The 27,418-nt window shown below is 36.7% G+C and overlaps 6 protein-coding genes and 1 long non-coding RNA gene across 7 annotated transcripts; 3 read left to right on the forward strand and 4 right to left on the reverse strand.

Annotated features, from left to right (window-relative positions):
- Window positions 1-491: 491 nt before the first annotated feature.
- Window positions 492-3,857, forward strand: LOC100251317 (probable inorganic phosphate transporter 1-9). The gene is made up of 2 exons (XM_002274894.4): window positions 492-1,678; window positions 2,733-3,857. Exons 1-2 carry the CDS (start codon window positions 981-983, stop codon window positions 3,655-3,657), a joined length of 1,623 nt encoding a protein of 540 aa, XP_002274930.1. The 5' UTR covers window positions 492-980; the 3' UTR covers window positions 3,658-3,857.
- A 79-nt stretch (window positions 3,858-3,936) lies between these two features.
- Window positions 3,937-5,547, reverse strand: LOC100251307 (cysteine protease XCP1). The gene is made up of 4 exons (XM_002273207.5): window positions 5,041-5,547; window positions 4,640-4,875; window positions 4,411-4,551; window positions 3,937-4,307 (listed from the first exon to the last, which is right to left on the reverse strand). The coding sequence occupies exons 1-4, from the start codon at window positions 5,501-5,503 to the stop codon at window positions 4,092-4,094; spliced, it is 1,056 nt and encodes a 351-aa protein (XP_002273243.2). The 5' UTR covers window positions 5,504-5,547; the 3' UTR covers window positions 3,937-4,091.
- Window positions 5,548-11,184: 5,637 nt separating this feature from the next.
- Window positions 11,185-14,111, forward strand: LOC100256459 (protein CUP-SHAPED COTYLEDON 3). Its single transcript, XM_010665696.3, has 3 exons — window positions 11,185-11,636; window positions 12,313-12,587; window positions 13,091-14,111. Exons 1-3 carry the CDS (start codon window positions 11,435-11,437, stop codon window positions 13,889-13,891), a joined length of 1,278 nt encoding a protein of 425 aa, XP_010663998.1. The 5' UTR covers window positions 11,185-11,434; the 3' UTR covers window positions 13,892-14,111.
- A 1,443-nt stretch (window positions 14,112-15,554) lies between these two features.
- LOC100852473 (uncharacterized) lies at window positions 15,555-18,181 on the reverse strand. Its single transcript, XR_139871.4, has 2 exons — window positions 17,709-18,181; window positions 15,555-15,780 (listed from the first exon to the last, which is right to left on the reverse strand). It is a non-coding gene; the product is annotated as an uncharacterized LOC100852473 (long non-coding RNA).
- Window positions 18,182-19,188: 1,007 nt separating this feature from the next.
- Window positions 19,189-19,805, reverse strand: LOC104882448 (uncharacterized). Its single transcript, XM_010665695.3, has one exon. It carries the CDS (start codon window positions 19,583-19,585, stop codon window positions 19,304-19,306), a length of 282 nt encoding a protein of 93 aa, XP_010663997.1. The 5' UTR covers window positions 19,586-19,805; the 3' UTR covers window positions 19,189-19,303.
- Window positions 19,806-20,954: 1,149 nt separating this feature from the next.
- LOC100244427 (protein PLASTID MOVEMENT IMPAIRED 1) lies at window positions 20,955-24,201 on the forward strand. The gene has a single exon (XM_002273091.5). The coding sequence runs from the start codon at window positions 21,369-21,371 to the stop codon at window positions 23,946-23,948; it is 2,580 nt and encodes an 859-aa protein (XP_002273127.1). The 5' UTR covers window positions 20,955-21,368; the 3' UTR covers window positions 23,949-24,201.
- LOC100249582 (pentatricopeptide repeat-containing protein At2g13600) lies at window positions 21,022-27,231 on the reverse strand. Its single transcript, XM_019216485.2, has one exon. It carries the CDS (start codon window positions 27,029-27,031, stop codon window positions 24,470-24,472), a length of 2,562 nt encoding a protein of 853 aa, XP_019072030.1. The 5' UTR covers window positions 27,032-27,231; the 3' UTR covers window positions 21,022-24,469.
- Window positions 27,232-27,418: the final 187 nt, after the last annotated feature.

Here is a 27,418-nt window from a genome sequence, read left to right on the forward strand (position 1 = left end):
ATGGTTTTTAAATTTGAAAAAGTATGTTTAATAAATTTTTAATTAAAAACAGTTTTTCAAAATTGGATAATTATTTTACAATAATTTAACATTTTTGAGATATTTTTTGAAAGTATTTTGAAAAAACAATTAGAAACATGGGAAGAGATTAAAAACTTCAACATGATATATAACCGTACGATTTTTGGACGAAAAATAAGTGGAAAAAAGAAAACAATGCTTTTATGAAGAATAAATTGAAAAAAATAATTTATTTGAAAATATAAAAAGTACATATTTCTTTGAAGCATATATAATTTAATTGAATAAGTTTTTATAGAAAATTTATTCTTAAAACAGTTTTTTAAGACAAGATTTTCAAACAATCCTTGGCATCTGTTTGGAAACGGTTCTTGAGAGTGGTTTCCTATTCAGAGAATACGCCCAACCATAGGTATTCATCATTTCCTCACAATGCTGACATGGAATAAACACTGCTTCCATGTGTGGTCACGAACTGAAATTTATTCCCGAAACAACGTGTGACTGTTTATCAAAACAACGCTACCAAACAAGCCCTTATCTTCTCCAACGTTGGCAAAAAGGCCAATTCACTTAGGCGGGATGACGTGGGCTGTGCTGTGTCACAAGTGCGTTGCCGCAAAATTTAAAAAATTCCATTTGAAAAAAAAAAAAACGCAAAACACACCTCTGTGAGGAAGAAGAAGCAGAAACCCATGACGAAACATGCGACAAAACGTCACAAAAGACTAGGAAAAAGCTTGGAAGAAGAGTCGGAGGCAAGCCCAAGAACATCAAACGACTGGATGCGCATCCCCATGGAATCATTGACTCCGCCGTAGTCAAAGTCCTCCCTGCCTCAATCCTCCTCCATGTCTTCTTCATCCCAGACTACTACTATATATTTAATGATACCCACTTTCCAGCAGCTGAAAGAGTATTGAATCCTCTCCCTTCTTTCTTTTTCTTCTTCTTCAGCAATGGCGTTAAAAGTCCTTTCTGCCCTTGACACTGCTAAAACCCAGTATTACCACTTCAAGGCCATCATCATCGCCGGCATGGGTCTCTTTACCGACGCCTACGACCTCTTCTGTATTCCTCCCATCATGAAACTGATCGGACGGATCTACTACGAGGATGAGCCAAACCTTGAGAAGCAATACGAAACCCCAGCTTTTGTGGTCTCCCTCTTGGTAGGGCTGGCGCTGCTGGGGACTGTGATTGGTCAGCTCGTCTTCGGCCGCCTCGGTGATCAGATCGGGAGGCGGCGCGTATACGGGCTCTCATTGATGCTCATGGTGCTGAGCTCCATCGGATGCGGCTTCTCCATCTGCAGGACTCGGAACTGCGTGTTGGGGACTTTGGGATTCTTCAGGTTCATGCTCGGCATCGGGATTGGCGGTGATTATCCGTTGTCGGCGACGATCATGTCGGAGTTCGCCAACAAGAAGACGCGTGGCTCGTTTATCGCCGCTGTTTTCTCGATGCAGGGCTTTGGGATTCTCGTCAGCTCGACCGTAACGATGGTGGTTTGTTCGATATTCAATGCTGCGTCGAATGCACAGTACAATCACACGCCGGAGGAGGCGGACTTAGTATGGCGGCTGATTCTGATGTTCGGCGCAATTCCGGCTGCGATGACGTATTATTGGCGTATGATGATGCCTGAAACTGCCAGGTGCGTTTTGATTTCCCCCATTCGGTTCTGTCCGTCCGATGCAATGAAATTTTCCTACCAGCTGTTGACTTTTCTCAAAAGAAAAAATACAAAGGAGTCCATTCATGAGCCAGCTTGACGTTGACTGGATCCAATTTTTTAATTTTGCACATCCCATGAACCCAATTTTAAAACCTTGTTTTGATTGTTTTGTTTTTGTTCGTTGATTGAGCCAATTTGCATTTATAAAATCTTCACGCGCAATCGAATCTTTAAGTCTTCACGCTCAAGAGGCTTGATTGCGGAAAAATATAAAAAATAAAATAACGGTAATAAAGAAATACAGAGATTCTAATTCAAAACCGAGTTTGTTTCTTGATATTTTTTGAAACAATTCTAGAAGTTTTCTATCCTTTAAAATATATATATTTATATTTAAAAAATTTGTTTATAAATATACTCATATACTATTTATTATAGGAAACAATTGAAAATAGGAAGAATGTTTTTAAGAAATTTTATTCTTCAAAAAATGTTGTTAATCAGATGCTTAGTTTTTTAGAATAATTTTAAAAATAATTGTCACTTATTTTTAAGGACAAAATTTGTATAATTTTTTGGATTTATTCTCCATGAAAACAAAATTTCATGCCTATTCTCCTATTTTCTACTTTTTCAACCATTTATCAGAATACTTTATAAAAAAGAAAAAGTGAAAATACCTCAAATTTGTTCTAAAAAGTTCACTTTATGTTGAAAATAAATTCTCAAAAGAAAAAAATGTTTTCAATAAAATTTCCAAAACATATTTCTTCTATTATTTACAGAAAACATGCCATTGTATATGTAAATTTTATGATCTCTCTCAGATTGAATTAGAGATAATATTTAACCATGATTTCAAATTCTTGATAAGGGAACTGAGAAGACGAAAGTCTTTAATACTAATGTTCAGTAAATTGGCTCATCGATGCAGTTGAGAGTGATATTCTGATTAACCAATTTGGAGGAGAGTTAGATCCAAAAGAAGTTTGTTTTTGTTTTTTGAAGTTTTTATAATCCTTCAATTCAACAGGTACACGGCTCTGGTGGAACAAAATGTCCTTCAAGCAGCAAAGGACATGGAGAAAGTGTTGGATGTTTCAATGAGTCAGATTGCAGAAGAGTACGAAATCCCACCAAATCCACCTTCTTATCCTCTCTTCTCCAAGGAATTCTTCCGTCGCCATGGCCGAGATCTCTTCTCTTGCGCCACTACTTGGTTTCTAGTGGATGTTGTCTTCTACAGCAGTAATCTTTTCCAGTCTCAGATATACAACGAGTACCTCTCAAAGAAGGAAGACATGAATGCATATACAGAGGCCTTTGAGGTTGCTAGAGTCCAAGCACTCATTGCAGTTTGTTCAACAATTCCCGGATACTGGGCCACTGTCTCTTGCATTGATCGCATTGGAAGGGTTAAAATTCAAATGATGGGGTTCCTCTTCATGGGCCTTGGCTTACTGGCAATTGGGATACCTTACTACTCTACCTGGGATGAAGGCATGGAGAATGAAGGCAAGAAATTTGGTTTCATGCTCCTTTATGGCCTCACCTTCTTCTTTGCCAACTTTGGACCAAACACAACCACATTCATAGTTCCTGCTGAGCTTTTCCCTGCAAGATTCAGATCAACCTGTCATGGCATTTCTGGGGCTGCTGGAAAGGTGGGGGCAATTATCGGGTCTGTGGGCTTCCTGTGGGCTTCTCACAATAAGAAAGAGAAAGGGTATCCCAAAGCAATTGGGATGAGATACTCTTTGGTGATTCTGGCTGGGGTCTGTTTCATGGGAGTGGTGGTAACCTATTTTTTCACCCGTGAAACCAAGGGAAGATCATTGGAGGAGAATGAGATTGAGAATGAGAATGAAGATGGAAGCAATGACCACGTCCTCCTCAGGTGTTTCACAAATTGCAGTGTGCAGTCACATTCATCAATTAATGAAGGAGCAGCTGCATAGAGCGAAACTCATCGCGGATTCATTTCTTTATCCAAGTAACAACTGCATCCCATCTCTCTGTGTCTCATAGTGTTTGTTCTATGGTTTGTACATACTAAGCACGAATGTATAAGTATTTGTGATCCATGCATTGATGCAACATGATATCATTTGTGAAATAGCAGATTTTCTTACATGAGGATGACATATTTTTAGTGGAAGAGGAGTGTTATAGCTGTCTTCTTAAAACAAATATTAGAATGGTCTCTTAATGCAATATATATAAGCTTGCTTTATAGATTAAACCGAAGAGGTCATATTATTAGCTTTCCCATTGGAATCATAAGACAGTAGAAAACTTGAATCTACACACAGAAGAGGAAAGGAAAAGGAAACTGAAAGAAGGAAGATAAGCCCTGCTTGTAGTCTTGGAGGAGGGTTTCATTGAATAATTATCACTTGTTTTTAGTAGGATAGGAAGCCATTTTGTAGATTCCACAGATCCCCTCAGGCTTCCCTACGTTTCTCTTCATCCTTATATAGCCTTTCTCTCCCCATTTGGATCCCCAGGAGTTCTTCACAGTGATGTAATCTACTCCCTTGGATGTGCCATATCCAACAGCTGCCACTCCATGATCTAGCTCAGTCCCACAATGCCCATTGAAAATACCCTGCAAATTAAACCAATGTGCCTCATATATATGAGTTATACAAATGCATCATGGGTATTCATATAGCTGCAGGCAGGCATGTTGAGTTTTAGAGTAAGCTCACCCCACTGTAGAATTGGAAGCCTCTGCTTGAAGCCTCAATTGCCACACTCAGAGGCTGGTTTGCTAGTGCCTTCAAGAAGCTCTGCTCGTTGTCCTCGGGTACATCATGGTATCCGCTAATTGTCACTACCTCCAATTCTTCCTGATGAACAAAAATAGAACAAAATTATGATTAATAAATGGATAATGAAGTCCCCCATGGTATAAGACCGAGTAGAGACTTTATTTACCTTCTTTTCACCACACGTGCCTTCCTCCATTACATAAGGGTAATCTTCTTCCTTGCGAAGCCCTCCATTAGAGATTATGAAGGCGAAGGCGTAATCCATTAGACCTCCATTGCACCCATTGTTGAAGGGTTTGTCGCAATCAATCAACTCTTGCTCAGACAGAGCAGTCAAATTCCCAGTCACAATCTGGTTTATGCCCTCAACTGCAGCTACTGTGGAAAATGCCCAGCAACTACCTGCATATATACCATCATTCAAATAGTTGACTCACCAACTTTCTTAAATTCTTAATTGGGATGTGGCCTATGTAAAACCCACCTGCTATGACTACAAGCTTCAAAGTCTATATGTACATAAAATCCAAAATTCAAAGTTCATTAAAGCAGTGTATGGGCACTTACCACATGCTCCTTGGTTCTTAACGTGAGCAACAGCTCCTTTCTTTCTCCAGTCCACAGACTTTGGCAAATCCGCAACATCTTTATAGCTAAATTCTTCAGGGGAGTCTCTTCTCTTAGGCAGCTCAATCTTCAACCCCAAATACTTCCTTTTGAATTCTTCATGGCTCAAGTCTGCAAACTCATTTAATCCAAGCCAGTAGCTACTCACCTTCTTGTTTGTCTCATCAATGTGCTTCAAATTATCCTGAAACACCTCAAATCTATGCAACTTCTCTTCAAAACTCCTATAACTTTTTCCATGTTTTGACATCCAAGACTCAAAGAGATCAGTGAGTTTATCCATGGAAGTCAGATCATCTGGCGAATAGCCCACAATTGAGAAATCTCTAGCAAAAGCTGAATAGGCAAAGACAGCCATGGAAATGAAGAGAAGGAAAAAATTAGAAAATGGGGAGAGAGCCATTTCTATTAGGGTTTGTAGGATATCAAAGAATAAATGGATGAAGAAAGGGAAGAGATGGGGTGCATTTATATAGTCTTTTGTTTTGCCATGCATGTTGCTTTCAAGTAAAGTAGGATGAATTGTTTCCTCAATACTGAGTCTTTAAGGTTGGTTTTTTTACTAGTCTTTAGATACAAGCATGTTTATAGCAGTTGAGTGTATCATGTAGAGAAGTATATGAATTTCTTTCCACCCAAAACCCCCACTTCAGCAATACATCATTGGAACCCATTTCTCAGTAGCCCACCTCAAAAACACATGAGTCTTCACCATGAGAGAACTGGTGGAAAAGCTAGTTATTTAGTTGGTTCTGATTTATCAATTTTTTCATTACAAACATTACTTCATTTTGGGAGTATTGTTGGCAATTTTCTATGGGATGTTTGGTACCTAGAAAGTGCTAAGAAAAAATAGAAAATAAAAACCAAAGGAAAATGATTTTTTTTCTTTTTAATGTTTGAATAACATGTGTTAATCCTTTGGAGCTAATGGATAATTTCACTCCTTCACCTATTGTATTTACATAATGAAAGCAATTTTGAAGTTCCTACAAAAGCCTTCTTCCCAAAGCATTATTTTCTTTTTCAATTAATTTTAAAATAGGTTGGCCAAGTAAGAAATAGATGATTCATTCTCAGGAAAGTTTAATTGGTAGGGCTCCATTACAGATGAATCAACAAAACCATCATATCCCATCTGATTTGATGTAACATTTTCAATATTCAAAATTGCACTCAGAAATTTAAAATATTCCCATACAGAAATAATTTCTTCAGAACTAGAAAAAGCTTTGCTTGAATTATTATAGATCATATTTAAAAAAAACACACACACACAATCAATATATATTTTAAAAATTATATGTATGATTTTCTTTAAAAGTGTTTCTAATTGAAATATTAAAAGACAATTCTCACCCATCATATATTCCATCTTTATTCAATTCTTGAAGCAAGAGCTCCCTTGCACTCGAAAACTGGTGGAAAATAATTTAATTGAATCATTATGTGATGGGAAAAAAAAGATAGAAATAGATATTAAATTCTTTTGTAGGGAGTAAATACAAAGAATATTTTGTAAAAAGAAAGATTGTTAAGAGGAAAGAATGGGAAAGGGTTGTAGAACCAACTGTGTGATTTGGAGGGCTTGGCCATTTTCGAACATAATGTTATCAAACCGCTTTATTCTCAGGAGGGATGAGAAATATTTGGATTTTGGGATTGGGAATTGGATTTTGGATAACTTGTGAAATTGGTAATGATGGGAATAAGTTCAAGATAGGTTGCATCGAGACTTTATGATCAATTAGATGATTGTAAAGTTTTTTACATAAGATGGTTACTCGATTGTAAATCATATGGTATAAGACAAATAAATTAAAAATTTGTTTGACGATAATTTTATAAAGCGTTTTTAATATTTTTTATTATTTAAGTGTTAAAAAATAGTAAAAACGTTTTATAAAATCATTTTCAAATGTATTATTAACAATCATTTTTGTAGTGTTTATAGATATTACAAAATTGATTTGTTTGAATGAGGTGTTATAAGTTTGTCTTTGAAATGTATGAAGCAGAGATGAAGATATAAGTTGGTTAACTTTGATCATGCTTCATGGGTGGTGGTTGTCAATTCCAATAATAGTATGGAATGTGAGTTTGTCGAAAAATAAGTTATAAAATTGTATATGTCATAAAAGATAATTGTCCCAAATTAGCTTTAATGGTAGTTGGGCATCCGGCATAGGCACCGACAAGGACAAGATTTGATTGTGAAGTGAGAGGCTGAACAAGGGAGGCAACGGTGGAAGGCACAATGATGGATGGATGAGGTGTAAGTCTTTGAGGTTGGTGAATTACTCTGAAAAGAATGAACGATTTGATTTTAATTAAGTAATTAAGTCGTGATGTAAGAAGAATAAAGAAATGTCTATTCATTCTTAATTAACATCATTATAAAAATAACCTCATAATCTCGTCACTTACATCTAATCCTATGTCCAACAGTCTAAAGTTTTCCGTACGTTTACTTTTACAATGTGAAGAGGCACCGTAGCCACATTTTACAAATTAATTTATTTTTCAAAATTAAAAAAATAATGTTGGGAAGAACTAAGAAGTGAGCAAGAGTAAGGACAAAAAGGCAGAGTGGGGGGGACTGGGGAGGGGGGAAAGCAGGCTAAACCTAAGTAGTAGGGTGGGGCTCACAGGAGAATGCTTGAGCGCGTTCCAGCTGTCTACTCTCCTACTTCCAGTACCAGTCCAGTCCTCCCCCGTGTGCGTATCATTATTTGGATTTTTTTGTCCTTTTCCCTTTCTTATTTATTCCCCACCGACTTTTTCTTTTTTTTTAAAAAAAAAAAAAATTTAACCCATTCTGCGATTTTTTTCCTATTAAACTGTATTTATATTTGTATGAAATTAAAAATTTTCATGTCAATACTCAATAATGTACCCAAGGAATATACGTTTCTTTCAAGTGAAGTTGTCAGATCAATTATTTTCAATACCATGAAAAAAAAAAAAAACCTCCTAATCTCTCCTCTTTCCATCAAATAATTCAATCCATACAATTAATCTTAATCCATAACAACAACCCACCAATTTTTTTTTATTTGAAACATTTAAAAAATAATTAAAAATATTTAAAATTTATTATAGAAAATCAAATTCTTAAAAAAAATTATTTTTTTGTAATTTAACCCATACAATTATTAAAAATAATAATTTAAGTAAATTTTACTCACTTTTCATGAATTTTGGTTAAATATACTTAATAATTTCATCTAATATATCCATTATTTTAAATCAATAATAAGAATGACACGAAAATATCTTTCATGAAAGTTTAAACTAATGATAATCGATCGGGTTTATTAAGCTATAATTTTCATGGCCCTTGAATAATTCAACCAAATTATGAGTATTAAAGTAATAAATAAATAAAATGGAAATAGCAAAAGAAGAGGAGAGAGAGTGAGCGTTGGGTTTGAGAAGGAGGGTGAAGTGCAGATGGATTGCGGCAAATTCCGATATTTAATGTTAGGGTACGGATTAAAAGGAGGCGTTTGGACGCATAGATTCGCAATCCACCTCTCTATGATTGAAATCCAAAACCCTAAAAATATTTATTAAGAATTTATGAGAAACAGAAGAGAAAGAAAAAAAGGGTGAGAGAGAAATTTGAAGCTTTTGGGATTCATGAATAATGCAATTTCTGACTTTGCTTCATCACACGTCTCTCTCCTCGATTCCTGCATCCACCCCCTCTTCTTTATGGTTTTCACCCATGCCCTCCTACTTCCCTTTAATTCTAGTTTTTCCCTTCTTTTTTTTTAGCTTTTTATCTCATTTTTATAATTAATTTTATTTGTATGTTCATTTGTTTTCAAATTTCATAAAATATCACCCTTATTTAAAATAAATAATTTTTTTAAATATAAAATTAAAATTATTATTTTATTTCTTGTTACAATATTTTAATACTTTTTTTGGAAATTGGATAAAAATAAAAGTTTATTTATTTGAAATCAATCAACTTATTTGATGCGGTGAAATCTAGATCGTCCGATGAGAGTATAAATAAATTATACTAAGATTTAAGAATGCAAGTGGAAATAAAATGATTGTGTAACGAGGATTTAGAAAAATCAAATAATAAGGGGCAGTAATTATTGGGCCTGAAAGAAGCCCAATTGTTATACTTTAGACCCATAGGAATGGACGGCTGTGATTAATGTGTATGATGAGAGCAGGGGTGGACAGTGGTCAGACAGCAGGAGCCACAAATATAATTGCTAGGTGGCGATCCAGAGGAGTACGTCCTTGTGAGTGGTAACTAATTCATGCCCACTGGATTATGGGATTTGTGGTGGCGAAGCGGATCTCGAGGCCAATCAACGGTCCTAGTGGCCTAAAGGCGGAGGTACTCTTCACAGGGGCGTTATCGTATGCATTTAATGAAGATAGGGTGCAGGCTAAGCATACGGCTAAAGCCAAATAAAAGTGGCGATTAATTGATTATTGGACCCTCCCATCTTTAATTATATTCTTTATGTTGCATATTAATAATATTTAATATATAGAAAAAATACAAAAAAAATATTTATGTGTAGTTAAATCCGAATTGTCCAATAAAAATATATAAACAGATTAAATTATAAAATAACAATAATAATGTAATTTGGGTTAGATGTGAAAAATGTGACTAATAATATGATTAACACATATATATAATTTCGGTATACACCTTTTTATATGATATTTTTTAATTATGATTTCATAATAATATGAAAACAGGTGTTGATAATTCGAAGAAAAAAGTAATGTCACTTATTGGATGAACAAAATTTAATGTGATATTTTTTTATTTTAGCTTTTTATTGAAAGTAATTTATTTTTCAGAATTTAGATTGTTTATTTTTTTATTTTTTTATGATTTATTATAAATTTTTTACTAAATAGAAAAAATAACATATTAATTTTTTTTTTACTTTTTAATACTTAATATAAATAAAATACTATAAAAACAAATAATCTAATATTTAACACTACTAAATAATAAGTTTTTATTTAAAATTAAATATAAAAAAACATCATGTAAGAAATAAAATTTAAATTGATGAAATATTATAGGATAAAATTTAAAAAGACTTTTATGGTACTAAAAAGCAGTTACAGTAGAAACCCTAATGGGAATAGTGTGTATATGTGGGAAAGGAGTTAGAAATTCACCTGATTTGGGACCAAAGGAATAGATATCTTGATTTCATATCAACTTTTTCTGATCATTTTAATATTTTGCTTCTTAGAGAACTTTATTTTTAGTTCAGACAGAGTGGTTGAAGCAACCAATCAAACCTGATGTTGGGACCAGCCACCTTTTTGGTACAACAACATTCAATTCTTTTTTTTTTTTTCTCTCTCTATTTTATTTTCCTTTTTCAATTAATGTTTTTATCTTTTAATTTTTTATTATTATTTTTGTGGTTAGAATGTTCATCTGGCCTTTTTAGAACCTTTCATTAATACTGGCAATGGTGATGGAATTGACAATCTGTTGTGACTTGTGACAGCCAGTAACACCCACATGTGAAATAAATGGTCTTAACAGGAAAATTATATAAATATATATATTTTTTGGAATTTTAAAAAAATTGAGATGACAATAATGTTATAAAAATGTTTTTGACATAATTTTTAAATAGATTTCAAATAGAAAATAATTTTTTAGATGATAAAAAATTTTAAAAATGATTATTTTAATAAGAAAGAGAGTGTGGGGGGTGTAGAAAAACATAAAATGTTTCACATTAATGGAATGTTGAGGAATAAGCAATTGGATATGAGAATCGATCTTGTTGTACTACAATTAAACTAAAATAATATTTTTTTAAAAAACAAAGAAAAGGAAAAAGAAAAAGAATTAGGTGATGATGATCTCACTGCTCTGAAGGGCTACCCTCGTGTTATCTCTCTGAAAACCTGACTCATCTCAACATGCTCACACACGCACGCATAAATCTCTGCAACCAACTTCGCATTTACTACATCTCTCTCTCTCTCTCTCTCAATCTTCAGACAACCCCCACCCCCACCCCCACCCCAAGTTTCACCTTAATCCAACAAATATCTTGAATTTCTACGACCCCTCTTTCCCATTTTATCCTATTTGGGAACCTCTCTCAGGTGCACTTGTGTAGGCCCCTTCAATAGCTTTAGCCTTTATGATCCCAAATCTACATCCCTTCTCATTATAGCTTTCCTTCTCCTTCGGTTTCAGTGCTTCACCCTCGTTATAGATATATATATATAAATTGCATTTAGACATCTCAAGCCAGAACCCACTTACTTCATTCCTTCATTCATTCACTCATTCACTTACAATCTGAAGATGTTGGCTATGGAGGAAGTTCTGTGTGAGCTGAGCAGAGAGGACATAAATGAGCAAGGTTTGCCTCCTGGGTTTAGGTTCCACCCCACTGATGAAGAACTGATAACCTTTTATCTGGCTTCGAAGGTGTTTAATGGGAGTTTCTGTGGTGTGGAGATTGCTGAGGTTGACCTCAACAGATGCGAGCCTTGGGAGCTTCCAGGTATGCCTAGAGTTTGTTTCATGTCGACATTGAGACAAGATGAAAATGGGGAGAGACAAATATATGAGAATATTCCCCTTTCTTTTTATCTTCTTTTTCTTTCTCTTTTCCTCTTAGGTTTTGATGGCCTGATGGGGCTTTCTCTTGCATACTCTCTCACTCTCACTCACTCTCACCCTACCTGCAAACCTTTCTGCTCGTCTCTTTTTTTTTTTCTTTAATTCAAAATCAACTAATGTTGTTGGTTTATATGATCTTTTGGTCAACATAAAAGACAACTATATAATCTTTACTTCTCCTTGTGATCTTGGCTATGTGGGTGGGGGGACAGGAACTCTCAGAAACAACATCAAATGGCTATTTTCTCTCTTTTTTAGCTGTCTAATGAGTCTTCATAGATTATGAGATCTCATGGGTTAATGAATTAATTAACCTTTTGGTCATCTATGTAAATGCATATATATCCAAATAAATATAAGGTTGCCAGTCGTTATTGTAGGTTTTTACTTGCCAATCCGTCAATACTTAGCTATAACCCTATAAATAGATACATGTCCCTGTCAATGCCGCACAGTTTAGAATTTGTGAGGGAAAGAGGAAAGAAAAACAACAGTTGGGTGTAGCAGAAACTACATATTAACATTAATGCTCGTGATGGGTGGAATTGTGGTTGCAGATGTAGCAAAGATGGGAGAAAGAGAGTGGTATTTCTTCAGTTTAAGGGACAGAAAGTACCCAACAGGGTTGAGAACAAACAGGGCAACTGGAGCTGGGTATTGGAAAGCAACAGGAAAAGATAGAGAAGTGCACAGCGCCTCAAGCGGAGCCTTACTTGGGATGAAGAAAACCCTAGTTTTCTACAAGGGAAGAGCACCCAGAGGCGAGAAAACCAAGTGGGTTATGCACGAGTACCGCCTCGACGGTGACTTCTCCTACCGCCACACGTGCAAGGTAACGCCTCCCTCCGCCACCACCGCCACCTCCACCTCCACCTCCCTCCGCCGTGGGAATCAAGTTAATAGCCTGCAACCCACTTTCGTTTTGTCGTTTTTGAGTTGACTTTACTTTATGTATATCTTTCAAACAAAATAAAAGATAAATAAGTAAATATATATATATAAAAGAGTGAAGATTGAATACTGTTTCTGCCGACTACCCAGTTTTCAGTTCATTTGTTGGGTTTTTGAATTACAGTTTGCTTTTTGTGTAGAGATCAGTCATCTCAATTATGAGTGCCTTTTCTTTTGAGTCTTTAAAGACAATCGATTGTGTGTTCAATTTCAATTTAATAAACTGTTGCATGACAACATGTACGCAGTGCACGTAAATGAGCATGCAGTCAGTTTTTTTTATCATTAAGAACGACAAAGTTGAAAGATTCAGAAACTATTTAATGAAATCGTATGGATTTTTTTTCTGTTTTTAGAGCTGGGTTTTTTTCCCTTGTGTTGTAGGAGGAATGGGTGATTTGCAGAATATTTCACAAAACTGGGGAGAAGAAGAACCCGATGTTCCAAGGGCAGGCGTATCTGCTGGGGAGTTCAGCAGCAGCAGCAGTAGCCACTAGTTCGTTGCCTGCGTTGCTGGAAAGCCAAACAACACTGTTGGAGAGTCAATCTCACCCCACAATGCAAGGTGGTATCTCAAGCTCTTTTCTGGTTCATCACCACCATGACCAAGAAAGCAATGAGCTGAAGGCCCTGATAAACCCAGTTTTGTCCCAGTCTCCTTTGGCGTTTCCAATAAATAGTGGGTTCCAGAGCTGCTCCTTTTCAACAACTCCCACCACCAACATCCCAAACACGAACAACATTAATAGCACCACCGGCAACAACAACCCATCAACATCCATCCTCTTCAAGTCCCTCCTCTCACATCAGGAATGCAGTTTGAAGGAACAGACCACTATTCCGAAACAGTGCAAGACAGAGGCCAACTTTTCCCATTTCCAACTACCTGATGCTAACATGCACTGGGTGGACAGGATGAACTCGAACCTGCATCAAAATCCCTTGTTTTTTGAGATGGATTATTGTAGCGGTGGTGTATTGGGGTTCACAGCAGCAACTGCTACTGGTGGTGGTGGTGGTGGTGGTGGTGCTTCTGCTGCTGCTACTTCCGCTGCTGTTGCTTCTGCTGCAGAAACTGTTCATGAGATGTCCACTTCAATTGCTTTCAACAGGGCCGGCTTTCAGATGATGGTAGATTTTCCCATCAGAGTCCCCGGAGGAGAATCTTGGCCATTGGATCCTTGAGATGTTTGCAAATTATATATATATATATGGATAGAGATATCTATATCTGTAGTCTAATATACATACCATATATAGAATCTTATGGTGTATGTACTGTTGCTGTAAATGTGGGGGGAGTCCCATCCCATGAGTCCATCCATGCACGTATCTATGTAGCCGTGTAGTATTTAAGATTTTCTGCAGTGCACGATTGAGGAGAGATTTTTCCTCTTTCCCTTTAGATTGTGTTTTTCTTTTCGGTTTTTGGTTTGGAGGAGGGATATTGTTTGGCTCCCTTTCTGTGGGGTTGGATATTCCAAGGGACCGGTGGTGTAAAGTTAATGAAGGAGGAGTGGTGGTGCTGGTGGTCGGTTGGGGTAGCGGACGGCTCCTGTTTGATGTGACGCCATGGATGGGATAGGATGTGTTTCATAATTTTTACGTCACCTTTATTTATGATTGATGATGAGAATGGGCCCTCCTCTCCTGCATGCATGCTCAGTGCTCTCTGGCCTACCCTACGTCCATCTGACAACCCCTCTTCCCCTCATCTCTCTAGGCTCTGTGTAGGTAACTGTGTAATAATACATGCATTCATGCTCATGCATGAAGATCAATCATCCTCAAATAGTACCCAAGTAGCAAAAATTTGTCGTAACTCGTAAAGAGTTGGAGAACAGGCATGCATGTATGGATACATATGATGATTTGAATGGATGGATGGGAGTATGGAGATTCTGGGGCTAATCATGTCACCACCGAGTAATGACAAAATATGTACGACATGGAGACATCATAATCAGGGTTTGGATTCTTCAATCCACTGTCCCCAAAGGATGAAGTCCTCCTCAACCTCAAATCAAATAAATCCCCCCACTCCTTTTTTTGGGCTCTTCAGAGTAGGCCCAGCCCTCGCTCTAACCCCTACCCAGTACCCACCTGGCTTTTGCTGTTACCTCAAAAAAGCCAGAGGCAGAGGCCAACGTTACTACAAGAAAAACGGTCTTGTGGGCTGACACTGGTTCGTTTCGTGCAACCCGAAAGCCTTAGCAGAGGTCCCTCTCAGACATCTGGCCTCTTGAGAAGTGGACTCGGCCTTCCTCGATTGCTCCCATTTACTTATACTAAGAAGATGCGGAAAATGCTGCTCTGATGATCTGCTTTTCTCCTACAATGATGCGTCCTTGCCAACATTCATTGCTCACCCTCACCACATCCAACAAAACCTTCTCTTCTCGTGATAAAGCAAGAATCTAATAAGCCTTCAACTCTTAATGGTGAAATAACACCCAACACAACACCAACTCTTTATTGGGAAGAGCATCGTCTCATACTCTCAGCTGCATAAGCTCCATGTAGCCCAAATCGACCCTGACTAACATCTTTTCAAATAATTCAGGGGAGGTCCAAGATAAAATCACTTGTTATACCATATCGAGGCGCTGAGGTGTCAACGATACACTTCCTTGACAGACTTTGATTTAATCCATTATCTATGAGATTACCCCTGCAATAAGTGTCTTATAATCCTATTAAAGCCTGTTCTCAATATTATTTATAAGCATTACTCATGTGTCAAAGATGATCCAACCACCAAAATAGTAGTTTTTGGTTGCAATTTTGTGGCTGCAGGTAATCATATCCAAACTTCTCACACATTTCATTGTGCATTGCAAACAAACTCTAGCGATCAACAAAACAAAATGAGTGATTCAAGGCATTCGCAAGTTATTTAAGTTTTATACAGTCCAAAGTCCTTCAAAGGGAAAGAACAATACTCAATCTCCATGTTCCTGTATATGTAATACATGAACCAATGGGATCCTGACATGTGAGAATTATTACATTCTAATACCCATCCAGCAGAGCTCTACAAGGAAATGATGCAAATCTAAAATGTCTAGAAGCCCCTGTACCAACAGAAACACCACCAGTCAGTGACAGTTTCAATTCAGCCATTTGAGAATCAAGACATGAAGATATAAAACCTCAAGTAGCACAAATTCAAATCTCAAATAAGTTAAAATGTAACATTGCGAGAAAGTAACAAAGGAATGTTAATGAAGAAGTTCAAGTGAAATTCTTCACCAACCCAAACCACAATGCGGATCTCGGGAGCCCATATTGATAATAGCAATAGGAAGAATATTTGGTAGAGAACCCTAACCCAATCATAATCTTGGTTCAGAATAGCAAATGAACTTGTGTACTAAAAAACTTGTGTAATTATCTGACATGGATATATGTTATCCAACCAAATATATATATATATAGATACATATATAGATATGGATATCAATCAATGAGAGAAGCACATGCACAACCAAAACATACATATAGCATACCCCATTTGTAACAATTTTCCTTTTTCTTTTTGGCTGCTACATGGAATCAAACTTGGAAACCCCCTTTCCCCAACTCATTCCCATGCCATTTGAGACCAGCCTCAAAAGCCTGTAAGATTTAAATCTCAACATGCTGGAATTGCTAAAAATGGAACAACATCTTTATTCTACCCCATTTTTCTTACTACTTGATTTTTTCTTTCAAACCTGTCTTTTTCAGCTAGGATTAAACTGATGGTGCAAAGATTGTATCCAGTGAATGGGTTTGCTAAGGAGCAGCATCCAGGAGGGTGGATGACTCCTCATGGGTGAAGAGATCTATCATTCAAATCACAATGTAAATAAATTATAATATTTAACAGCATTGAGATAAAGCAAGGGAGGCTAAAAGCCATTTTAACCAGCATAATGTTTAATTCCCATCATTTTCGAGGAAATATGCTACAATATGCTAGTTGACGTGAAGCAACATGGTTGATGAGATTGGACCAAGGTGCATTATGAACTAAGGCATATGATTTTGTGAAACATATTTCACAGATAGTCTCACTGATTCCAGTTTCATTCTCTAGCCTGATCTCTCATCACTCTGAAAATGACAAGAAGTCAATAGACTGTCTCCTCAAGCCCAAAAGTTATCATCAGATAAGAAGGTACCATAATTAATGAGCATCAAAATAAAGACTTTGATCATATCCTGTCATATGAAATCAAACAACTACATAAGTGAAAAAAATGGCTTCACCAAGAATTTTACTGAGACTCCAGTCTACCTTCTCTTTTCATGAACATTTCAATATAGAGGCAACTAAAACATCACCAGTTCATGTTATCTCTCAGTCATTCTAATAATACTTTAAGGCTCCAAAAGCTTAACACAAAACCTGGTTTGAGTTTATTTCTCCAGGGAAAAAGCATCTGATTAGAGTTTATTTTTCTTTCATCAGAAATTCAGGCTGTTTTGATTCCATGAAATTAGGGCATTGGAATCTGAAATTGAGGCAAAAATCCAATCCAATCCAATCCAACCATTTATAATTTTAGCTGCTTTGCGTACTAGTGGATTTGGAATCAAATTTAAAATTCATAAACTGAAAATCCAAAAAAAAAAAAAAAATCCAACGGAAAAGCAAGGGTTTCCAATTCTACAGCAGTAGAATTCCAAATCAAATCAATTCCTCCGCAACCAAGCACAGCCTAATGGAATTTAAATTGATATCACGCTATTTGATCGCCAAGCTTATCGATCTTAGAAGTGTTGCATTTCGATTGTAAATCATAGAAACTATAACTTCCCTATTTTCCTCGTCTCTTATCCTCCGGTCCCTCGGCAACCAAACGGAGGGGAAAGTGAAATGAATACAAAACCCTAGATCCAACATTAAATCAGAGAAGTTTGGAAATCAAACAACCGAAGGACTGGAACGCAATAAAAAACTCAAACCCTTACCCTAGATCAAGGAGATAAAAGATTGGAAGAAGAAGGGAATAACCTTGAATTAGGTCTACTTGGAATCGGATTTCTTGTTAGGGTCTTGCTGTGGAGAGTAGATCATAGCAGCGACCATGGCTCCTGGTAGAACCACGAACTTGGCCAACGTTGCCAGCTTCGACACCAACGGCTCTCCTCTCATCAACGACATTCCCACCCTCCTCTATCTCTTCGACTTCTTTCTTCCACAGCAGACCACAATTGATTTAGACTCGGTTTTTGTTAAAAGCTTTCTATACTTATACCCAAAAATAATAATAATAATAACAATAACGATATTTGAAAAAAAAAATCGTAAACTATAAAAATTTAAAGTAATATAATAAAAATCGTAAACTAAAATTTGGGTGTTTTTTTTTTTATATATAGATTTTTGGATGGTTTTCTGAATAAAAATTTAAAGTAATATAATTTAATTTATTACAAACCTTTTTATAGGCAACACAAATTGGATATGTATAAACTTAAACCCGTCTGTTGGGATTTTTATATTTATTTATTATTTCAGTATTTTTAGTATGGTTTAGAGTTAACATTATTGCAAATATATAAAGGCTAACATGAGATATCCTTGAAAGTATGGGCATCCTTTTTCAATTTATAAAAATTTTAAGTATTCATCCCAATTATGAATTTAATAAACTAATTCAATGAATCCGATATTGAAATTTAACCATTTTTTGGTTTTAAACATTAAAATCAAATTGAACTTATTTTACTAAATTTTATATATTAAGAACCCAAGTAATTAAATTTAGAAAAGAAGCTGATTAATTTGGCTTGATTTAATAACAATAATTGATTTTATTTTATTTTATTTTTATTTGATATGACTTGTCTTATAATTACACACAATTTACATTTTTTTTAGGAATGGTCTTACCTATATTGAACTGTGCTCTCCACATGATCTATGTGGGTAAGACCGTCCAATATAGATAGCACCATCATTCAAAAAATGTATATTACATGTACTTATATGAAGGGTATATTGTCCGATTTTTGACTCAATGGAGAAATATGAAAAATATAGTATGAATTAGGGGTAAAGTGTAATAAACTCATTTAAGTAATATTATTATAATAAGTTGAATTACATTATTAAAACCAATTTCAATTATATCATTGTAATTCAATTAAAAAAATTAACTATTGTTATAGTAAGGTAGTAATATATATACTTTGATGAAAAATTGTAAACTATATTATTATACTTTGATTTTTAATTTATTTAAAAGATCAAAATTATTAAAAATTGATTTGATCAAGCGAATTTGATCCTGTTTGATCAATTTAATCAATTTTATGCATACACCTCCTCCAAATTCGAATGCTAATTTTTGTAATTATTTTGAATATTTCATAGTAATTTCTTGAGTCCCCTCTAATTGTATTTACATTTTGTAGATATTTTAATCACTTTTTTAATTTTTTTTTCCTTCAACCATTTAATTTAGTTATTGAACCATGAATATGAGTCGTTGAATCAGAATTTATAAAATTTCATTGAAGATTAAAAATCGCATACTAGTTCATCCGGTTATAAAATAAACCTTAGAAACTAATTAAATTAATAATATATTACATATGTTTTGATCAGGGGATGCCAACGCGGTGGGCCGCGTCTACAACGGAGGCTGGTCCCTTGGAGAGGTCAGTTCCGGCGAGGGTGGGAGCATCGGTGCCGCCACCGCCTTGATTAGGCTTAGGTTCCAGGTGTCCTTCGGTGCCGTAGCCTTGGCGTTTGTAATCCTCCAAATCAGTATACTTGAGATAAGGGCTGCTCTCCATTGGCAGGCCCCGGAGTTTGGAGGCCTTTTCTTCTGCTCTCTCTTCCTCCTCCGTCTTCTTTCTCAACTGCTCGCCGCTCTTCGACATCGCGCCGTTTCTCTGTAAAAATAAAAAGTTGTTTTCGGAGAAGGTTACTTATAAACGGCTACGAGAAATAACATCCAAGGAAGAGCTTGGAAAATTCTGTGGTGGATCCGCTTTTGAAGATACAGTGGACTTTTTCAACCTGCTCCACCCATAATCAAGGGGACTCGCTTATGCAGATGTGGTGTTGTGTTTGGCAGCATGAAAATAGTAAAGCTTATAAAAATGTTCATATGGTGTAACCAGAGCCAGTTAAAAAAATACCATATGTTTTGGATACATTTTTTATTTTTCATTTTTAAAAATAGATTTTTTTATACGAAATATTAAAATTCTTAACTCTTATAAAAAGTAGAAATTCACTTACCACTAAAAACTCTTTTTAAAATTTCAGAAATTTTAAAAATAAAAAATTTATAATCTTAGCTCATCTCACAATTAAAAAATGTGTATAAAAATTTATCAATTTAGGCCCCCCTTGAATATGCTTTCGTTTATATTTTTAAAATAATAATAATAATAATAAAATAACTCATATATAAAATGTAAAAACTCTTTAAAAAACCATTTTTTTAGTATTAAAATTTTTTTACTATCCAAAATTTAAGAAATTTTAAAAATAAATTTTCATCATTATAAATAAGTCCATAATTTAAATGTGTTTGGTAATTATTGGCCCCATTGGATCATTCTATTCCACGTCAAACTATGGGGGTTATCCAAATGGCTATAAACTGAAATTGAGCTGGATTTTTGTCCCATCTTATAATAATTGAAGTCCCATATTATTCATTTATATTTTGCGAATTATGACACTTCATTTACAATAATTGTTGAAACTATAATAACAGGTACATAATGTAAGCTGACCTTATTTGATGACGATTTTTAATATAGTTTTTAAAAAACCATTCCTTCTATATTATTTTCAAGGAAAAAAAATTATATTTAAAAATTCATACCCAAAATCATTTTTTCAACTCGTTCTTTGGGTCGACATTCTTCATATTTTCAACAAAAAAAAACAAATTCTCATACAAATATTGAATTTCAAGGTATTTCAAGTTAAAAAACTTTTTCAAAACAGGCATTAGGGTTGGTAGGATCTTCTTTGATAACCGAGTTTTAAAACTGTCTTGTAGAACAAAGGTTTATTTAAGAAATTAAAATATTTTTAATCTATTTTTTATATTTTTAAATATATATAAAAATAATTTTTATATTTAGTGCTTTATTTTTAATAATTTATTTTATAATTATTTTTTAAAATAATTCTAAAAAAATAATTAAAAGATATTATATGAAAGAAAATAGTTATCTATTCTCAAATATGTTTTTTTTTAAAAAAAAAAAAATAGGAAAACTGATTAAAAAACAGTTGCGAAACTGTTCCTAGATTTCCTTATTTTTTTGTCGTAAGGCCAACCATTAGACCGGACTGATAAAAAAACTGAAATGCAGAGCAGTAAATAACAAAACTAGTAATGGAGGACGCATGACTACAAACAATTAATTCTCTGGGACCGGATTGCCTCGTGTTTCCAGGCCTGTCTCTTTCTGGAGAATGAGAGAGGGAGAGATGACAATCGTTCTTCCCTTATCCATCACAAAATCCAACCGTAGAAAATTCCTGGTTCTGAAGACTCATCTTTCATGGCAATTTCTCCACCTCATAACCTTTCATCCATCTAAACTACCTTATCTTTTCCTTAATGCAATACCATAACTTCAATACTATCATCACCAGTTGCAGGGCTCTCTTGTTAGCTTTCTTTCTTTGTCAACAATGGCAGAAGAAACAAACCCAAGGAATTCCAGCACCCAGCTCTTAGCAGAACTGGAAGAGCTCAGTCAGTCCCTCTACCAGTCCCACACTGCTCGAAGAACTGCCTCCCTTGCTCTCCCTCGAAGCTCAGTTCCCCCAATATTATCCGCTGATGAAGCCAAAAATGAGGAGAAATCCAGCACCAGGGGGCGATCCAGGCGCATGTCTCTCTCACCATGGCGGTCTAGGCCAAAGCTCGATGATGGAAATGGGCAGAAGGATCAGCCAAAGCCTTTGAGCCAGCAACCCATCACGAAGTTGAATGAAAAGGCAGCTTCAGCAGAGAAGAAAGGAATTTGGAACTGGAAGCCAATTCGAGCCCTTTCGCACATTGGGATGCAGAAGCTGAGCTGTTTGTTCTCTGTCGAAGTTGTCACTGTCCAAGGACTTCCAGCTTCTATGAACGGACTCCGGCTTTCAGTTTGTGTTAGGAAGAAGGAAACCAAGGAAGGCGCAGTTCACACAATGCCATCAAGAGTTTCACAGGGAGCAGCTGATTTTGAAGAGACTATGTTTCTTAAGTGTCATGTTTACTGCAGTTATGACAGTGGAAAACAGCAAAAATTTGAGCCACGACCATTTTTGATCTATGTGTTTGCAGTTGATGCTCAAGAGCTTGATTTTGGAAGAAGTTTGGTGGATTTGAGTCTCCTTATTCAGGAGTCCATAGAGAAAAGCGCTGAAGGTACACGAGTTCGACAATGGGACATGAGCTTCAATCTATCAGGGAAAGCAAAAGGAGGAGAACTTGTTCTGAAATTGGGATTTCAGATTATGGAGAAAGATGGGGGGGTTGGAATTTATAGTCAGTCTGAGGGATTGAAGTCCGGTAAATCTATGAATTTCGCATCCTCTTTTGGCCGTAAGCAGTCGAAATCATCCTTTAGCATCCCCAGTCCAAGGATGTCAAGCCGATCAGAAACTTGGACTCCTTCACAGGGAGGAGCAACTGGAGATCTCCAAGGTATTGATGACTTGAATCTTGATGAACCTGCTCCAGTGCCTTCAACCTCTCCCTCTATTCAAAAGTCAGAAGAAACTGAATCAAAGATAGAAGATCTAGACGTTCTGGATTTTGATGTTGTGGACAAAGGAGTTGAGATCCAAGACAAAGAAGAGGCTGGCGAAGGAGAGATGAAAGAAAATGTTGATAAAAGGTCTGTGTCAAGTGAGGTTGTGAAGGAAGTTGTGCATGATCAGGTCCATCTTACAAGATTAACTGAGCTTGATTCCATTGCTCAGCAGATAAAAGCTCTTGAATCAATGATGGGGGGAGAAAAACTCAACAAAACAGAGGAAGAAACAGATGTGCCGAGACTGGATGCAGACGAAGAAACAGTGACTAGAGAATTTCTTCAGATGCTAGAGGCTGAAGATGATAGTGAATTGAGATTCAATCAATCTGATATCCCACCTCTAAAGCTGGAAGGAGTTGAGGATTCTACAGAGGCAGATACCATGGTTTTTCTCCCAGATCTTGGAAAGGGCCTGGGCTGTGTGGTTCAGACCAGGGATGGAGGCTACTTAGCTGCCATGAATCCTCTAGATACTGCAGTAACAAGGAAGGACACCCCAAAACTTGCAATGCAGTTATCAAAAGCTTTAGTCCTTACCTCTCATAAATCCATGAATGGGTTCGAGTTATTTCAGAAGATGGCTGCAACTGGGCTTGAAGAACTCAGCTCAGAAATTTTATCTTCAATGCCCCTTGATGAACTTATAGGTAAGACAGCTGAACAGATAGCTTTTGAAGGCATTGCTTCAGCAATCATCCTCGGAAGGAACAAAGAAGGTGCTAGCTCAAGTGCTGCCCGTACCGTTGCTGCAGTTAAAACCATGGCAACTGCAATGAATACAGGCAGGAGGGAGAGAATCTCAACAGGAATATGGAATGTGAATGAAGACCCATTGACAGTGGATGAGATTCTAGCATTCTCAATGCAGAAGATTGAGGCTATGGCAGTTGAAGCTCTGAAAATTCAGGCAGATATGGCTGAGGAAGATGCCCCGTTTGAAGTTTCTTCACTCGTTGGAAAAACAGCCACAACCAGTGGTAAAGATCAAAATCATCCCCTTGCCTCTGCCATTCCACTTGAGGAATGGATGAAAAATAGTAGTTTGAATACTTCTGATGGAGACTCTGAGAGCCAAACAACCCTCACACTAACAGTGGTTGTTCAGCTGCGGGATCCAATAAGGCGATTTGAGTCAGTTGGGGGCCCAGTGATAGTGTTGATTCATGCAACACATGCTGATGTAAAGCCAAAAACATATGATGAAGACAAGAGATTCAAAGTCGGAAGTTTGCATATAGGAGGTCTGAAAGTAAAAAAGGGGGGTAAGAGGAATGTGTGGGATACCGAGAAGCAGAGGCTGACAGCAATGCAGTGGCTGTTGGCATTCGGATTGGGGAAGGCAGGAAAAAAAGGAAAACATGTCCCCTCAAAAAGCCAGGATATATTATGGAGCATTTCCTCACGTGTAATGGCAGACATGTGGCTCAAATCAATGAGGAACCCAGACATAAAGTTCACTAAGTAAAGAGAATCTTCACATTTTTCTCTGTAAAATTCTAGTAAGTTTGTCTTTGATCTTGCCCAGGCTATGAAAAAAGTGTAGGCACTAGCAAGGAGAAACAGATTGCATCAATCCACAGTTGTTCTACAATATTAGATTGAATCAGTAGCATCCCTTGTCCCTTAGCATTAATAACGTTTCAGCATTTGAGACTCTCGGTAGCTGTAATTACTTTTATTTGTTTATCTTCAAATAAAATGTACAAGGTTTTTTTTTTTTTCCTTTTCATAACTAAATTGGATGGTGGATAAAAATAAGTTATCACGCATGGATAGATGGGAAACTTAAATCCAGATTGACTATGAGAATAATAGATGGAGTTTCAGCATACCTTAGATCACTGGTAAGCTCCATAAGAGCAGGTTCCATCCTTTAAATGATTGAAATGGTTTGCATCCCACAGTACAAGTTCCCTTCAGTTAGCAATGAAAATCAGCTTTGTGACCTCATGAACAATCAGGATTCTTCATAGCATGGATGGTCAATCAAGCAGGCAAACTAATCAATCGAAGTGGCACAGCAAGCTTCTCACTATGGTAATTATGAGATCTGCCAGAATTCATCACATTGGCATAGTTTTTAATTTCTTCTATCTTCTTTATAATCTCCTCTAACATTCTATGGACATCCTTGATTTGTGGATGATTTGTGTCATCTACAGTAAAGACATGTACCCTATTATCAACCTCAATCCAGCTACAACCAGGATTCTTCCGGACTCCTTTGTCTCTCATCAGTTTTCTCACATTTGTAACACCTTGTATCTTTCCGGACTCCGAATATATATTGGCTAGAAGACAATAACTTCCAGGTCCTTCTGCATCCAACTCAAGCAAATTCTTCACTGCAAGTTCTGCTAATTTTGTATTGCCATGGATCCGGCAAGCAGCAAGCAGGGCTCCCCAAATGGCAGCATTCGGTTTAAAGGGCATTTGATTGATCAAATTTTTAGCCTGCTCTAACTGGCCAGCCCGGCCAAGTAAATCTACCATGCATACAAAATGCTCGCTCATTGGAGAGATGCCATGATCTTTAGTCATAGACAGGAAGTAATATTGCCCTTCTGAAACAAATCCCGAATGGCTACAACCTGAAAGAACAGATACATAACTTATCTGATCAGGCACATTTCCTATATTTAACATTTTCTCAAAGATCTCGATAACTTTCCGACCTTGACCATTTTGAGCATATCCTGCCATCATTGCATTCCAAGAAACCAAATTCTTCATAACAATTGAACTAAACATTTTCTGTGCTTCTTCAATCTGCCCACATCTTGAATACATGGTAACAACACTATTTGCAACTGAAACATTAGAACTGAACCCTAGTTTTTCAGCTTGAGCTAAAATTTGATTCCCAAGTATGAGTACTGCCAAATCAGCACAGGCACTGATTGAAGTTGAAAAAGTGATCCAATCTGTCTTAACCCCTTCCCTTAGCATCTGGATGTATACTTTGAGACCCTCTTCCCAGTACCCGCGTTGCATATATGTGGCTAACATTGAGTTCCAGGATATTACATTCCGCTCTGGCATTTTATCAAAATATTCTCGGGCTTTTTCAACATCACCAGCCTGAGAAAATGCAGTAATCATTGCAGTCCATGAAATTATATCTCTTATTGGCATCAACTCAAATGCATGATTTGCTTTCCAAACATCTCCACACTTCGCATACATTGTAACAAGAGCATTTGCCACAGGAACAGAAGAATCCAGTCCACGAGTGATCGTATGTGCATGGAGCTGTTCCCCAATAGAAATATCCTTTTGACTCAAACAAACTCCAAGAACAGTTGCAAGAGTGAACTGATCCGAAGCCACAGGCACCTCTCTCATTTGATTAAATAATACCAAAGCTTCTTCTTGAAACCCAGCCTGTGCAACTCCCCCAATTAAAGAGGTCCAAGAGACTGCATTATGCTCAGTTAAGCCATCAAATACCTGCCTTGCAGATTCCAAGCGTCCACATTTTGCATACATATCAATCAAACCGCACCCTGCATACACATCAAGACATGGTTCCATGCGAACAATCCGTGCATGCAGATGTGCACCCCATTCCAGATCATAAATGCTGGTGCACGCACTAAGAACACTAGCATATGTCATGGAATTAGGTCTAAAACCTTGGTTCCACATCTCAAGGAACGTATTAAGAGTTTCAGCGCCAAACCCATGTTGCGACAAGATTGAAATCATCGTATTCCAAGAAACAGTGTCGCGCTCAGGCATTTTAGCAAACAACTCAAGAGCCTTTTTAACGCTGCCATATTTTGAATAACCATAAATCATACTATTCCAACAAAACAAACTTGGATTCGGGGTCCTACAAAACACTTTCTGAGCGAAATCCATTGCACCACACTTGATGTACATATCAAGAACTGAAGTTTCAACACAAGTGTCTATTCCAAAATCAAATTTCTCTGCAAAACCATGCAATTGCAAAGCTAATTTCAAGTATCCAAGGCTTCCAGAAGCCTTCATCACACAGGAGAAAGAAAACGGGTCAGGAACGCAACAACAATCCCGAACCATCGAAACAAAAACCTTTATAGTAGCCTCCAGTTCCCCATTATGAAAATAACCCGACATCATTGAGTTCCAAGAAACGGAGTCTCTCTCGGGCATTTTCTCAAACAACTTCTCCGCTTCCCTCATCTGACCCGAATCAGCAAACCCACTGATCATCGTATTCCAACTATAAACATTAGGAAACATGATGCCACCAAAAACCCGATAAGCGTCACTAATCAATCCACAATTGGAGTACATATTCAATAGATGATTTTGCAAGAAAATTGAAGACTTCAGCCCCATAAATATGAGCTGGGCATGAAGTTTCCGGGCAATGGGAATCGACCGGAGCGATGCACATTCTTTCATGGATTCGTAAAATTTCTGGGACATTTCCATGTAGGATTGTTGTGGAAACATGGGATCTGTCGTGACTGTAGCTTGGTCGGAGAAATGACGAATCAGTGGGCGAGAGATGTGGGAAAAGCGGTTCAAGATACCCCATGTGAACTTGACGATCATTCGATATCCACAGAGTTGTGTTGTGCTGAGACTTCATTTGATTTGGTTCATGTAGTCCTATAAAGAACTTGATACAGTTGAAACAGAAAACTGAGAAGGGAGGGAAACCACACTCCAGAGACCCCACCAACGAACGACGTCGTTTTATATTAGGTGGACCGTGGACGGATACAAGGGCGATATGATATGTAGGAGAATTCCAATATACCGGACTTCCCATCCCATCAAATTTAAATTGTTGAATAAAAAATAAAAGTGGTACCAAGATGTTGGGCCAAGACATCGGTCCAACCCAGGACGATGAAGGTTTTTCAAGTCCATTTGTGGCCCAATTTTGTTTTAGACATTATACTTAGATACTAATTGATTATTCAAAAAAACATTTTT

The sequence above is a fragment of the Vitis vinifera genome, chromosome 18 (genome assembly GCF_030704535.1).
Source record: "Vitis vinifera cultivar Pinot Noir 40024 chromosome 18, ASM3070453v1".
Lineage (NCBI taxonomy): Eukaryota > Viridiplantae > Streptophyta > Magnoliopsida > Vitales > Vitaceae > Vitis > Vitis vinifera.

Excerpts from the sequence above, each read along its gene's own strand:
- LOC100251317 (XM_002274894.4), top strand. The coding sequence starts at position 981 with ATGGCGTTAAAAGTCCTTTCTGCCCTTGACACTGCTAAAACCCAGTAT. Across the intron at positions 1,679-2,732 it reads ATGATGCCTGAAACTGCCAG|GTACACGGCTCTGGTGGAAC; the intron begins GTGCGTTTTGAT and ends TCAATTCAACAG.
- LOC100249582 (XM_019216485.2), bottom strand. The coding sequence starts at position 27,031 with ATGATCGTCAAGTTCACATGGGGTATCTTGAACCGCTTTTCCCACATC.
- LOC100244427 (XM_002273091.5), top strand. The coding sequence starts at position 21,369 with ATGGCAGAAGAAACAAACCCAAGGAATTCCAGCACCCAGCTCTTAGCA.
- LOC100256459 (XM_010665696.3), top strand. The coding sequence starts at position 11,435 with ATGTTGGCTATGGAGGAAGTTCTGTGTGAGCTGAGCAGAGAGGACATA. Across the intron at positions 11,637-12,312 it reads CGAGCCTTGGGAGCTTCCAG|ATGTAGCAAAGATGGGAGAA; the intron begins GTATGCCTAGAG and ends TTGTGGTTGCAG. Across the intron at positions 12,588-13,090 it reads CCTACCGCCACACGTGCAAG|GAGGAATGGGTGATTTGCAG; the intron begins GTAACGCCTCCC and ends CTTGTGTTGTAG.
- LOC104882448 (XM_010665695.3), bottom strand. The coding sequence starts at position 19,585 with ATGTCGAAGAGCGGCGAGCAGTTGAGAAAGAAGACGGAGGAGGAAGAG.
- LOC100251307 (XM_002273207.5), bottom strand. The coding sequence starts at position 5,503 with ATGGCTCTCTCCCCATTTTCTAATTTTTTCCTTCTCTTCATTTCCATG. Across the intron at positions 4,552-4,639 it reads GCACGTGTGGTGAAAAGAAG|GAAGAATTGGAGGTAGTGAC; the intron begins GTAAATAAAGTC and ends TTTGTTCATCAG. Across the intron at positions 4,308-4,410 it reads GCTTCCAATTCTACAGTGGG|GGTATTTTCAATGGGCATTG; the intron begins GTGAGCTTACTC and ends TTTAATTTGCAG.